The sequence below is a fragment of the Brassica napus genome, chromosome A4, assembly GCF_020379485.1.
Source record: "Brassica napus cultivar Da-Ae chromosome A4, Da-Ae, whole genome shotgun sequence".
In the NCBI taxonomy this organism is placed as follows: domain Eukaryota; kingdom Viridiplantae; phylum Streptophyta; class Magnoliopsida; order Brassicales; family Brassicaceae; genus Brassica; species Brassica napus.
In genome coordinates, this window is record NC_063437.1 from 5,400,109 (window position 1) to 5,414,606 (window position 14,498).

Genomic DNA, 14,498 nt, shown 5'->3' on the forward strand with positions numbered 1-14,498 from the left:
AAAATCAATTATTTTATACTATTTTATAATAAATATAGTATATTATAATTTGGTAGCTCATTAATAAAATTTGATTATTTGGTACTATTTTCTAATAAATATACTATATTATAATTTGGTAGATTATAGACCTCCCAATTTATTTACGGCCACACGTGGAGAAAGAGAATTATGTATGTTTTCATGAGAAATTATCATATCTAAAAATTATTTTGTTACATGATTATTTGGGGATTTGCAAAATATAGCCTATATATTCATGTGACACATAAAATTATACTTCCTATTCAATCAAATGCAAAATTAACATACAATGATAGCAAAATTGCTATTTACTCCTTATGATCAAACAAAAAACTAGAAAATTGTACGATTCCATCTTTCAAAAGTTAAGTTTTCATATATAGAAATCTATACGGTGTATACCTCGTAAGAAGTCTACTCCGTAGACTTATTCTGAAGTTTATATCATAATTTAAACTAATAATTTAATTTTAAAATGTGTAAAAATATTTTCTGTGAATATTTTTTTATAAATATCAACATAAAAACTAATACGAGGTATATAAATTAAAATTTAATATAACTGAAAAAATTAATATATATATATATATATTAATTTGCTAACCATGTATTGGACAATACTTATGGTTTAGTTACAAAAGGTTCTAACATGTAAGGTCTCTTTGGGTTAGATTCTTAGGGTTATATTTCTAATTTAGATGGTTTTTTACTTTATTGACGTAAATTTACATACCAGTGTTGAGTAGTCTATATTTTAGATATTTTGGTATTTGATACAATGATTAATTGAGATTTTTTTCTTATCAAGTACACATTTAGGTTTTGGAGTTTGTGGTTTAGGGTATAGTAGATGCATAATGGAGTTTACTCAGTTTTATGGTATAGTAGATGTATTTTGTAGTCTATTAGGATTTGAGAGTACAAAAAATATTTTTAAATTAAATTTAGTTTTTTTATAAAAATTTTGAAATCATATATTAAAATTATAAGAAGAATAAAGATTGAAAAATTTAAATTTATATATTAATTTTTCTAAAACAATAAAGAAAAAAATGTAAGTTGTAGATCTATAGATTTTAAATGTATATTTTATGTTTATATTCAAATAGAGTTATAGATTCAACTGTGTGCATTTATTTTGCTACAATTTTATCTTATAAATTATATTTTGAATTGTTTTCAAATTTATAACTATTTTCTCTTTTCTAAATGTAATGTCTGAATATGATAGAGTAGACTTCTAATGAAGTCTGCTTATAAGTTAAATCTAGTAGATTTCAAACAAAGTCTACTAAACCAGAAAGTTTAAGCAAACTTCATTAGAAGTCTACAAAAATATGAGTTTATTTTTTTGTCTTATGTTTTTTCATAATTTTATTTTATTTTTCAGATATTTTCTTCAATGAATCATCCTCCCAAAAATGTAATATATATATATATATATTTATATATATATATATAAATGTGTATTTTATATTTATATTTAATAAAAGTTACATATTAAAACTCTATGTGTTTACCTTACTACTATTTTATCTTATAAATTATATTTTCTATTTCTTTTCAGATTTAAACTTATTTTCATGTTTTTAATATACATATTTTCAGATTAAATATTATCCAATAAAGTAGACTTCAAATGAGGTCTACTCAAATATTTTTTAATTTTTTTTTCATATATTATCCTAGTAATTTTATCTTTTTTGCAGGTATTATCTTCTAAAGTTTTCAATTTATCTTCTCAAAAATGTAAAATTTACATCTATCAATTTTAAATCTATATTTTGTGTTTATATTGAACTAAATTTATAGATTAAAACTATATGTTTTTTTTGCTACTATTTTAGGTTAAAAGATATTTTGAAATTTTTTAAAAGAAACTATTTTCAAATTTTATAAATATACATTTTTAGATCTGTTTTTTTTTTCGTTAGTGTAGACTTCTTAGAAATTAAGGCTAATAGACTTTAAATAAAGTCTAATAATCCATAAAAGTTTAGTAGACTTGATAAGAAGTCTACTGAAATATTATTTAAATTTTTATCTTATGTTTTTCTCATAATTTAATCTTATTTTGCAGGTACTCTTTTCCAAGACTTCATTTTAGCCATCAAAATTATGAATAATAAACAAACTCTATATTTTAATAAATTTCTTTTAATAATTTATCATTATAAAATATTCATTTGTAAATCATTGTTTTGATGCATAATCTATAAACATTATATTCATTTTTAGTTGTGTTTCATTTGTATGATATTATTAATTTTTGTTAGCTATCAATTTTTTTCACAAGATATTCAAATCAACCAAACAATTAAATCCACCATAAGGTAAAACAATAACTAGCACACATGTGTAAGAAAAAAATCTATATAAACTTCTCAAGAAGTTTCATGAGTAAAATTAATCATAAAAACTTTCCAATATATTTCAAGTGTATACTTCAAACAATAAAAATACAGAAGCAGACTCCTAAGTAATTACACTTATTAGTTAAGAAACTAATTAAACAAGAAGTTTGTTAGTTCCATAATTGTAACACGTTTAATTTTGAAATTTATTCAAGACCATTAAGATTCATTAACGTACATTGTAAAACAATAGAATCATGAAAAACATGATGAATAATAATAGTCGACTTCATATGCAGTATAAGTTTTTTTTTTAATTTTTTTCAGTCTACATTTTTTTTTTTTTTTGAAAGAGGTTAGTTTTGCAATGGAACAAGTTTGACCTTCTAGAGTAGATTTAAATGGACGTCTACGAATGTGTTGACTTCATATGAAGTCTATTCTCAAATCCGATGGGTTAGTCTTGTGTTTGACCAAAATAAAATTGTAGACTTCATATGAAGTATACATTTTTTTAAGATTAGTAAACTTCATATGAAGTCTACACTTTAATTAATTTTTGATTAATCTCTTAACTTTTTAGTCAAACACAAAATTAATCTATTCAGAGAAGTCAAAATTTTGGTCAAATGCAAAACTGCCATTTTGCAGACTTAGCCTACTTGATGCAGAATTCTGATGAAGTCTTTTGTTAAAGTCAAAAGTTTGGTCAGTTTCAAAACTAACCTCTTTTATGTAGATTTCTTCGTAAGTCTACCGATTTTTTTTCAAAGGTTAAGACGTAGACTTCGTTGCAAAAAATAATTTTGGTCAATTGCAAAACTAACATGTGCATTGACAAGAATACCACATCGTAAGTTTACACATATACGTAGACATACAAAACAGTCTACTATCGCGACATAGATTTGAAAATTGACGAAAACTATTTAAATAGTTACATTTTCTTGTGTAAAGCGTGTTTCCAACCTATTCCGCTGTCCAAAATCCAAATATGAGCAAAAAGAAACAGGTTTGACGATTCTTTACTAAAGAATCACGAAAATATGAAACTTGTGTTTGTGAAAATGAAACTTATGAGAGTTTTTAAGATGAAAATGGAAAGGAAATGAAGATTTGTTGGTGTAGAATGAGAAAAAAAATAGTAGATATAAATTGAGTTCTTACGTTTTAAAAGCTCAAAAAATGGTTGTTCATCGTGGTTGAAAAAAATTTGAAGATTGTGGCATTGTTGTAAATAAAAAGAAATGTTTAGGATGTTTTAGGTTTTTTGCCATTTTCGAAATTAAAATGAAGTTGAATTATAGTGGTAATTTTGTAAATATTTCAAAAAATTAAGGAGGGTATGAAATGTTCATGGCTAAATAGTATTGACAAAATAAGAGTTAGTTTTGTGTTTGACATCAAATTGTGAATTATTTGTTAAAAACTCCCTAATTACTTTGTGAATTTTTCCCCTAATATGTTTTATTCCTCTAGTTCATCCTTTGTTTCAAATACATCCCTCCATATTTTGGTCAACGCTTATTAACAGCCAAAGTAGATGTATATTTTAAAATTTTGGTTTCCTTCACGTATACCTCACCTGGCACAGACTTCTAAATAAAATATAATGAACGATAAGTCAGCATTTTAGTACACCCAAAAACTTCTCACTTATAAACCAAAATCACATGTCTTTGCGATAACGACTACCATATAAATATAACTACGGTATTTGATTTCAAGAGACGGAAAGAGAAATGGCGACGGAAGCTGAAGTTATAGCTCCGGTGAGCAAGGGCGGAAGCTGTTAGACATGTTAGATTCGGGTTTATTATGGGCTTCCAACTCAAAACCAATTGGCAATTAGTGGATTGGCCCTAACCCTTTATATAATAGTAGATTAATTCTTATATATCCGATGTGGGATGTTTCTCATCAATACCCTCCCTCACGCTCAGACATCTAGGTCTGAAGCGTGGATAATGTGGGAATAACATCCACAGAGGGCCCACCATCGGTATAGTAGTAGTAGTTGTAGTAAATTAGGTCAAAGGATCTTATCGCTCTGATACCATGTTAGATTCGGGTTTATTATAGGCTTCCAACTCAAAACCAATTGGCAATTAGTGGATTGGCCCTAACATTTTATATATTACTTAATGTCCCATTGATTTTCCAATGTGGGATACATATCCCTTAATAGAAGCAGGGGATGTTGCAAGTCAGGTCCCGGTTATGCTACGCCACTGGCCGCCATGTCCGGACCATCGGAAAAGCTCATCTACGTCACTGCCGTCTACAATGGTACACTTTTGATCGTATATGTGTTAGTTTGTATGTTTTTAATCTCTTTCTAAAGTTATAGAGTCCAGATCAAATGTTTTGAAAGGTACTTTCAGACAGAATCCTTACTTCTTATAACTTTGGTTCAAGATTTGGTAGGGAATAGACTCTCAAAGATTCTAGATAGAAATTACAATACCCTTGAGATTCTCTGTTTTCATTTTCCGCATTAGATCCGTTAACCAGAAGTTGGTAGTGAAAATCTTTGTGTTGGTTGTATAATATTCATTTAGTTGACAAAACATCCTGTCTCCTCTGATTTATTCATTTGTAATTTGGTTTGAAGGAACGGGACGAGAGAAGCCGGATTACTTGGCAACGGTGGATGTTGATCCAAACTCACCAACGTATTCAAGCGTCATTCACAGACTGCCAATGCCTTTTGTGGGGGATGAGCTTCATCATTCTGGTTGGAACTCATGCAGCTCTTGCCATGGTGATGCTTCTGCTGATAGACGCTATCTCGTGTTACCATCCCTTGTGTAAGAATCCTTCATCCTGTACATTTTTCTTAGTCATATCTCTAATATGTTTCTCTGTCTTGATGATGGTTTTTTTTTTGCTGTTTCTGAAGATCTGGTCGCATCTATGCGATTGACACAAAGGCAGACCCGAGGGCACCGTCTTTGTATAAGTATGTTGATCCTAAAGAGATTGCTGAAAAGACTGGGTTGGCGTATCCACACACAGCTCATTGTCTTGCCTCTGGTGAAATCATGGTGTCCTGTCTTGGAGACGAAGAGGGAAACGCCAAGGGAAATGGGTTTCTCCTCCTTGACTCTGATTTCAACATCAAGACTAGGTATCTTATTACAAAACTAAATCATCATGCTTTAGTTTCCAATCAGTTATCAGTCATATACAAATTGTAAGAAAAAATGAAGTAAGGGATAGACAAGGAGAGTGAACATATACAATGCAGTAAATGTTAGAAGCTTTTCATTAATGGACTTTGATTTGTATGGTTAGGTGGGAGAAAGAAGGACATAGTCCCTTGTTTGGTTATGATTTCTGGTACCAACCGCGTCACAAGACAATGATCAGCACCTCTTGGGGAGCACCTAAAGCCTTCACCAAAGGTTTTGATCTCCAAGACGTTGCTGATGGCTTGTACGGAAGCCATCTACATGTTTATAGTTGGCCAGGAGGTGAAATGAAACAATTAATTGACCTTGGAGAGACTGGTCTCTTACCTTTGGAGGTAACATAACCAAACATCTAACTTAAATGTGAATATTTGATCTGTCTTTTTCTAGAAGGGATATATACTTTTGTTGTACAGATTAGATACTTGCACGATCCCTCTAAAGACACAGGATTTGTTGGGGGTGCTTTATCAAGTAATATGATAAGATTTTTCAAGAACAGTGATGACACCTGGAGCCATGAGGCAAGTGTAGCTTCGTAATCTTCTTCATTTAACCCTTTCTGTTCTCTAATTTATCTGCAATTTGATCTGTTTTTTATTTATTTTTGTAGGTGGTTATATATGTTAAACCCCTCAAAGTAGAGAACTGGTTTCTGCCAGAAATGCCAGGGCTTATCACTGACTTCTTGATCTCACTAGATGACCGGTTCATGTACTTTGTGAACTGGCTTCATGGAGACGTTCGCCAGTACAACATCGAAGACCCTAAGAACCCTGTCTTAACCGGACAGATTTGGGTGGGAGGACTGCTACAGAAGGGCAGTCCTGTTAAGGCTGTTAGAGAAGATGGTAGCACTTACCAGTTCGATGTTCCTCAGATCAAGGTATGTTGTACCCGCGGAAAGAGCATTTGAGTTTCATTTTATATGAACTCTATACAACCTCTTCTTTTAAAATGTCGATGTTTGCAGGGGAAATCTCTAAGAGGAGGACCTCAGATGATCCAGTTGAGCCTCGATGGGAAAAGATTGTATGCAACAAACTCGCTCTTCAGTGCGTGGGACCGTCAGTTTTACCCGGAACTCATGGATAAAGGATCACACATTATTCAGATTGATGTTGATACAGAGAAAGGTGGTCTATCCATAAACCCTGATTTCTTTGTGGACTTTGGTGATGAACCAGATGGTCCTGCGCTTGCCCATGAGATGAGATATCCAGGTGGTGACTGCACTTCCGATATCTGGATTTAAATTTGGAAGAGTGAGTTTGTTGTGTTACGTTTAAATTGAATGTTTTAAGTTGTTGTGTGTTTCTCAAAAAAAAAAGTTGTTATTTGCGAGTTGAATAGAAAGCCAATAATAAGAGATCCCTTGTTGCTATGGTTTGTAATAAAAACTTTCTACATTTCGAGTGAACACATGTAGTGTCACCTTACATTAAAAATACCCGTTCTTATTCCATGCATCATATTCATAGCTACAAACATTACATTACAAATAACTAATTGGACTAATAAATCATAGATTGTCACCTCTACATACTCATTACAAATTAACTGATTGGACTAGTGAATCATAGATTTACCTCTGTAGATTGCACAAAAACTTAACTAAATGAACTAGTGAATACTCCAAATAATCAAGGATAACAAAACTTTAAAGATAGTGTCACTTAAATTTTTTCACATATATTAAGAAACTGATTGAAATATATTTATGTTTTCATTAATGTTATCTATTTAACTAATAAATACGTTTATTTATAAAATCAAGGCATTTTACAATTAATATTGAGGTAAAAGTAAGTGTATAAATTGCATTGAAATTGTAGAACGACACTTTTTATGTAATAAAAAAAAACTAATGTGACACTTAATATGAAACAGAGAGAATAGTAGTTTACAAACCCCAAAATTTTCAACTTTTACGTCATTATTTCTACAATTTTGCATAATTACTAATTAAAACTTCAGCCAATCATAACAATAGTTATAACTTTTTGCAAGATTTTTTAATGCATAACCTTTTGCAAGATCTTACCAAATACAAATGTAGTATTCAATTTTGCAGATTTTTTTCATATAATTAAGAAGTTATGATTATGCGTATTTTATCCACTTATATAAGATTCCACAGTGTGATCATTTGAAAGCATAATGTTTCCAGCCCTCATATGGTGGCACATGTTAGGATCTAGGGCTCTCGGTCTTTGACCTGGACTATTCTCTGAAATTAGCGGTTAAAGAAGTCCTGCAAATCCAAAACGAAAGAGGATTGGATAAGTATTTGGAATTACCGAAAAACTTCGGGAAGAAAAAAATAGACCTAATTACTTCTATAGTGGAGTGGATCAAGAAAAATGCAGTTAGCTGGTCAACAAGACGTCTTTCCCTAGCCGGGAAGTTAGAATTATGCTGAAAAGTGTACTCTCGGCAATCCCATCTCACGCTATGACTTGTTTTAAACTGCCTAAGTCCCTTATAATCCCTTGTCTGATTCTAATAAAAACGTCTTTAGTCACCCCATCTTGAAGTTCATCATTCTAATCAACTGAATCTCGTACAAACAAGGATCCAGTCAGCGATGACAAGGTTTTATTGGGATGATCGCTTAGGCACAAAAAGTTGGCTTGGAGTTCTTGGACAAAACTAACTCAGCCGAAGAGTAAAGGAGGTCTCGAATTTCTGGATTTCGACTGCTTTAATGAGGCTTTCTTGGCTAAACTGGCATGGGGACTGAGCAACAATCCGGACATCCTCTTAGGCCGAATAGAGGGTCAGAATGTAATGGCTGGAAAGGAGTTTTAATAGGTATATAGCTCTTGAAGAAAAACACAGGGTGGCTAATAGGTGATGGCAATGCAGCGGACTTATGGTCTGACCCTTGGCTGAGCAGCTCTAGCTGTGAATTGCTGGTTGGACCATCTACTGAGCAAACGTCAGCGTTTAAGGTTTCAAGCCTCATGCACCTCGACACCACTGAGTGGGATGTAGAAAAGATAAGGCTTATTTGTCCAGCTCATGAAGATTAAATCCTGAAAATTCGTCGTAGTCTTTCCGAGGCTCCAGATAGACGCTGCTGGATGGGAACAAAAACATGGGAATACATAGTACGGTCCAGATATATCACTACAGTCTCTGAAAATATCGTAGAAGAATTGGAAGAAAAAACAATCAACTGAAACCAACAAGTATGGAGCCTTAAAACTGCACCTAAGGTTAAAATGCTCGTGTGGAAGGCTCTAAAGAGAACTCTAACAGTGGGGACAAGATTAGAGGATAGGCACATCGATGCTGATCCAAAATGTAAACGATGCGGTAGTCCCGAATCTATCAATCACCTATTTGTTCACTGCCAATATGCTCAAGACGTTTGGCGCACAGCCCTGTTTGTTGTTGGTTCTGATAATAGTGGATTGGGTAGATTTTGGTAGTTTTCTGGTCAAATGTGGTTTCTTTACCTTGTTTACCACCCACAGGTATTACTACATGTTATCTGGCACCGGCGATTGTATGGCAGTTTTGGACGGCCCGAAGCAAACTTGTCTTCGAAGAATTTCCACTACCGGGTATACCAAGAAAAGAAGATTGATGTTCATGTTCAGATGTTGGCATCAATGGTACTAAGAACTGATGCAGCTTGGCGCCCTGGATCGTCGTCGGCTGAATTAGAATGGACCATCACAAGACAGAAAAAAGTGCTACAATTTGCGATACTGGAGCAGCATGTGTTTTCATCTCTGATGGGAGAAAACTTGGCACTAAGATCAACTCTTCTAAAATGCAAAGACTTGGGTATCCGAAACTTGAAATGTGAAGCTGGTTCATCTTTTCTTATCAATAGCATCAAGAATGGAAACACTGTACTAGAGTTGTGTGGAGTGGTGGCAGATATTCTCTGCACTGCGAACTATTTTGAATTTATCTCTTTTGGTTGGATCTCTAGGAAAGATAACAGTGCAATTGATATGCTTGCAAAACATGTATTGAATGTGTCTAGTGAGGATTTCGCTCTTACTTAAAACTTTTTTTATTTTAATGAAAGTTGTGTTTCAAAAAAAAAAATCCTATCACAAAATTCCCTATATTCGTGATTAGATTTCTTTATACATGTGGTGTTTACATTGTCATATAGTACCTTTTATTTTGTCTCTACTGAGAAAAGTGTGTCCACTAATAATCCGGATTCAAACTTTTTAAACAAAAAACATTATAAGATACAAGAAAAACAAGAGATGCATAAGTCTGAATAATTATAACATATGCATAGAGATACACTGATCCGACATAAATAATACTTGGTACTCAATTAAGTAAAGCAGTGTGTTAGGTGAAGTGCGGTCCCTCACCAGTGCTACTCCCACTAAGTTTTATCTTGAAATACTATTTATGAAGAATAGTCCCAATGTGGCATTCCATGCTTATTTAGTACTCATATAAGCCAAGATCCGCCTGCAGGGTTCACTCTCTTCTCTATTCAAAGAAATGGAGACACAACCTTTAAAGATCTTCTTGACCATTACCATCATCTTCCTCTACCTTCTTGGACACGTCATGTCAAAGGAATCATCATCAGCATCACGATCTCTGTGCAATGGTTCGGTGCGAGAGTGCAGCAGCTTGGAGGAGACTGAGGAAAGGACGGTGATAATGGAGTCATGGTCAAGCCAGAGACTGACGGAGGAGCAGACGCAGACGCTTTCATACAAAGCTTTGAGGAGGAATCAGCCTGCTTGCGACGGTGGCAACCGCGGCGAGTCTTACTCCAACAGATGTCTTCCTCCGCCGTCTAATCCTTACAGTAGAGGCTGCTCTAAGCACTACCGTTGCAGGGGTGATTCTTGACCACTCACCATCATTATGATGACTCTTTATGTTCTTTTAATCTGATGTTTGTCAGTTTGAATCGTTTTGGTTTCAAGTGTAATTTAAGAAATTGGGGTTTCCTTTGTTAGATAAAAGTAAGTGTTGGGTGAAAAAACAAATTTCTGATTTAAGATTTTGCCATATTTGTGTCGGGAGGATGCCTTTTTGACATAGTCGACGCCAACTGCTACGCCTCTTATCTCAAGTTCAATTGGAGTGACCAAAATTAGATAATATGAGTAAACCCCATCAATACCAACTATCCTTAGCTTGGTCCTTGGACCCATAATTTGGTACTTTGATCCGGTTGAAATCAAGGGCATAAACACATAAGCGTTTTGTTTAGCCAGAGCCTGCATCAAAGTACAAAACTAAGGCGATGCCAAGTTGATGATAAAGTCAACATAATCTGTAAGGTTAACATAAATGAGATATTGAGTTTTCTTGTTTTTCTTGAACACAAAACCCACTAAACTCGATGAATCTTTGGATCAGAAGGCGACATTGCATCCCGGTAGAACTTTGACTTACTTGTACGAAAGCTTCCATACCTCTCTGACATTGGAAGAGCCATCTGTGACTTCAGACACTAAGGTTGAAGCAAGAACGCCTACAATGAAGTTAAATTGATGCAGTATTAGTAAACGGGTGTATTACCATTGCAGAAGATTAACAAACACAACCCAGATCATTCTTACCGTCTTTCTCAACCATAGACAGGAACTGCCTTGTCCCTCCACCAACCCCGAAATAGTACTTCTTTGCAGCCATGTACACTGCTCCATTAGGATTGGCCAAGCACTGCAACGAGAATCAAGAATTAAACCTTCAACGAATCTTTAAGGAGTGATCATAAAAGTTTTGCTATCTAGAAGAAAACGAGATTGTACCCTTTTAATCAGTTCATAGAGACTTTTCTGAGCGGAGATAGAATATATTGTCTCAGCCATTAGAATGATGTCATAACCACCCTTCTTACCAGTCTCGCCATCATTAACTAGCGGAAGAAGCTGATGAACTTCACTCCACTCACCCGCAAAGAAGCGTACTTCTTTATCACCTACTGAGACAGACGGAGGCTTCTCGGACAGATTAGCATTCAGATTGGGAATGGTGAGACATCGAAGGACCTCAGCATTGAAGTCCTGCAAATGAACTGCATCTGCACCCTGGACACCAAATAGAAAAAATAATTTAGAAAGATCTAAGAAGGTAGTTTTAGAAACAGAGCTCTAAAGCATCAGCTTACCTTGAGACACGCATAGATTCCTGGAAGTGCATGACCACATCCAAGCTGAAACCATACATTAAACGACTTATGTGTGAATTACAATAAACATGAACATGTGATACAGCCTACTCCATGGGAAACAAAAACAGGATGAAGAAGCAATGAGGGTTACCTCGAGGACCCGTTTTCTGGGGAATGAAACGTTCCCAGTTTGTGTTTCTTTCTCAAGAGCTTTGACAAGATCTATAGATCCTTCCCAAAGCTTAAGCCCACCTTTATCAAATCGAATTTGAGGATACTGCAATGATGCAGATCACATAAACCATATCAAGAAGATGATAGATTACCTTCATAGACTCCAGGAACCAAATCCGAGTTAGGCAATCCAAAGACCTCTTTCGTGTTCACACGACCCTAAGAACCAAAACAGAGACTGAGTACACTCACTTCCATCATCTTCAATGGTTTAGTATTAAAAAGCTCACCTTCAAAAGAGTGACTTGGCCGATATTCACTTTATCCACTGAGAAAGCAACGGAGGAAGACACCTACTGCGACGGAATGGCCAGAGATGGAAAGTTACGGGAGAAGATAAAAGGAGAGGAAGTGAAAAGGGACGATACCTCGGAGGAGAATACTTCAACAGGAGGCGGCGGTGGAGGACGAGGTGGTTCTGGTGAATCGAACAACCCTAAACCTTGGGATGATGACTTATCGTTCGAAGAAGAGAAAAGCTGAAACGTCGGGTTCGTCGCCATCGATGAAAGCTTCGGCTGCAGCTACTCCTCTTCAACACACCAGAGCAGAGCAGAGCAGAGCAGAGCACAGGGGAAACAAATAGAAACCCATCGAACCGTCGGTTTAAAGCTCGATTTAACGGTTCATTAAACCAATCAATTATCTATCAACTAGGGACTGTAAACATAGTGTTGTTTTTTTTTTCTTTCCCCAAATTGAAATACATTCATAATCGAAATATCAATATTCTTACAAAAGCTGGCGGCAAAACAAAATAGCCCCAAAACCAAGAGCCCATAAAAAGCGGCAACTAAAACCCATACTAGGATGACTTAAACCCATAATGGGGTGACTTAAAAAACATAAATCTACACCAACATAAAACCAAATAAACGGTTACCATCTTCGTAGGAGAAAAACAGAAAACTTAGTAAACTTTAAAGCTAAGGGAAAACCAATGATCAGAAGTTACCGCTGCTGCCTATAGCCCACCACCCAATAATCTCCACTTCTGCACCCAAACCACACTTATCGCTGCTGCCTCGCCCGCCAATCGATAAGACCAAGAACCAGAGACTTCATAACTCGACAAGGGGAACCGCTACCAGTCCACACACCTTGGATATCTAAACGTCCAAATTCCTTAGAAAGAAGCTCTCCCAACACACAATGAAGATGAAGCCATGCCAACCGAACCTCTTGGGACACACTCACAAGAGAAGAAACAGACGACCTGCAACCAATGGACGCAATACCCCCAGAAAAAGACTACTAAGACAAGTGACACACTCCCAATATAGAATCAATAAACTGATCAAGACATTCAACATCTCTACCGAAAATGAGAAAGGACGAGACTTTAACGAGCAAGACTCACAAACTGATGAACTTCCATTTCTAGATCTGAAACACGATCTGTGCTGCTACAACCTACCACAGCCACAGCCACATCTACTAACCAAGTGAACCGCGGTTCCGACATAAGCATGACAAAAATCATAGAGAAATAGCAGAGCTCACCAAGCTCACGAACCAACACGAACATCAGCCCAAAACTCAAAGAAAATACACACGATAAAGCCTAGGACATAAAGGATGAAAATCTACAAACGATTTGACCGGCGGTGGTGTTAACGGAACCACCACACACCGGTCACCGGAGAAAAACCAGATGTTGACGATGGGAGGAAGAGGAGAGGATACGCAGAGGAGAGAGAAAAGAGGTCGTGTTGTTGAGCCAACGTAAACATAGTGTTGTTTAATATATGAAAAAGTTGGTCCTATTTATTTCAGAACATATTAAACGTTTTTTTATGTTCTTACGCATACCGTTGGTACTATTTCACAAAAAAAAAACGCATCATTCTTTGTGTACCCATTTGAAGGATAATTTTTTTTTAATTAGCATACGATTTATAAGAGATTTAGCTGGGACATAATGGGTCGGAAAAACATCATTTTAAAAGTTAATTACAGGTTATATTGTTTGAGATAAACGAGTTATATGAAAGCTCATTAATCAGTCAAATAAAAAATGTCAGACAGAATGACTTTATCAAGAAATGCAAAGATCCAGTCAACTTTCTTTTTATTTAAATTAAAGTAATTCTTCCTCTAGTAAGAGATCGTATGCAAATAATTGAAGACACACACAACTATAGTTTAAAGAATGAAAACATACAAATATATATATTTCAATTGACCCGAAAGCTAAGTGGGTATGCCGGTCTGCCGGACTTAAAACTATTACACTCACGGAGGTGTTTGCAGTTATATTCTGCGTCTTCGGAAGCGTATTTGCTTCATCAACTTCCATTGCTCATTTCTCCCCATCAACGGTGTAGCTGGCATATGTTGTTGATCCTCCAGCTTGGACATCCACACCAAAAGCTTGTTTGTTGCTGCCACTTTGAGAAATAGTATGACATATGTGTTATTTAAGTTCAACATGAATGTTAAGTTACTGAAATTTTAGACTACCGCACCTCTGGCTGAGTGCCGAAGGAGATATCGTCTTGTTTGCAGAGTGAACGTACTGTACGATGGTTGGAGGGTGAAACTGCATGGCGCGAATCAGGAAAGTGCATT

The 14,498-nt window shown here is 35.1% G+C and overlaps 3 protein-coding genes across 5 annotated transcripts; 2 read left to right on the forward strand and 1 right to left on the reverse strand.

The window, feature by feature from the left end:
* The first annotated feature begins 4,022 nt into the window (after nt 1-4,022).
* LOC106449425 (selenium-binding protein 1-like) lies at nt 4,023-7,035 on the forward strand. The gene is made up of 8 exons (XM_048778062.1): nt 4,023-4,163; nt 4,566-4,667; nt 4,993-5,188; nt 5,281-5,508; nt 5,676-5,907; nt 5,989-6,096; nt 6,186-6,458; nt 6,546-7,035. Exons 1-8 carry the CDS (start codon nt 4,121-4,123, stop codon nt 6,825-6,827), a joined length of 1,464 nt encoding a protein of 487 aa, XP_048634019.1. The 5' UTR covers nt 4,023-4,120; the 3' UTR covers nt 6,828-7,035.
* A 2,829-nt stretch (nt 7,036-9,864) lies between these two features.
* Nucleotides 9,865-10,584, forward strand: LOC106445782 (protein RALF-like 32). The gene has a single exon (XM_013887415.3). It carries the CDS (start codon nt 10,061-10,063, stop codon nt 10,418-10,420), a length of 360 nt encoding a protein of 119 aa, XP_013742869.1. The 5' UTR covers nt 9,865-10,060; the 3' UTR covers nt 10,421-10,584.
* Nucleotides 10,585-10,754: 170 nt separating this feature from the next.
* LOC106445781 (histidine protein methyltransferase 1 homolog) lies at nt 10,755-13,651 on the reverse strand. 3 transcript variants are annotated; one of them, XM_013887414.3, is made up of 9 exons: nt 13,288-13,651; nt 12,296-13,143; nt 12,158-12,220; nt 12,020-12,086; nt 11,845-11,945; nt 11,691-11,735; nt 11,332-11,610; nt 11,140-11,242; nt 10,755-11,051 (listed from the first exon to the last, which is right to left on the reverse strand). In XM_013887414.3, the coding sequence occupies exons 2-9, from the start codon at nt 12,428-12,430 to the stop codon at nt 10,969-10,971; spliced, it is 876 nt and encodes a 291-aa protein (XP_013742868.2). In that variant the 5' UTR covers nt 12,431-13,143; nt 13,288-13,651; the 3' UTR covers nt 10,755-10,968. The 3 variants fall into 3 exon arrangements, with proteins under 3 accessions (XP_013742868.2, XP_013742867.2, XP_013742866.2); XM_013887413.3 differs by having other exon boundaries at nt 13,247-13,651; XM_013887412.3 differs by having other exon boundaries at nt 12,296-13,651.
* Between the last annotated feature and the right edge of the window lie 847 nt (nt 13,652-14,498).

Coding starts and splice junctions, on each gene's coding strand:
- LOC106449425 (XM_048778062.1), top strand. CDS start 4,121: ATGGCGACGGAAGCTGAAGTTATAGCTCCGGTGAGCAAGGGCG. Junction 5,908..5,988: donor CTGGTCTCTTACCTTTGGAG/GTAACATAACCA, acceptor TTTGTTGTACAG/ATTAGATACTTGCACGATCC. Junction 6,097..6,185: donor ATGACACCTGGAGCCATGAG/GCAAGTGTAGCT, acceptor TTATTTTTGTAG/GTGGTTATATATGTTAAACC.
- LOC106445782 (XM_013887415.3), top strand. CDS start 10,061: ATGGAGACACAACCTTTAAAGATCTTCTTGACCATTACCATCATCTTC.
- LOC106445781 (XM_013887414.3), bottom strand. CDS start 12,430: ATGGCGACGAACCCGACGTTTCAGCTTTTCTCTTCTTCGAACGATAAG. Junction 11,611..11,690: donor GAATCTATGCGTGTCTCAAG/GTAAGCTGATGC, acceptor TTTGGTGTCCAG/GGTGCAGATGCAGTTCATTT. Junction 11,052..11,139: donor GTCTATGGTTGAGAAAGACG/GTAAGAATGATC, acceptor ACTTCATTGTAG/GCGTTCTTGCTTCAACCTTA.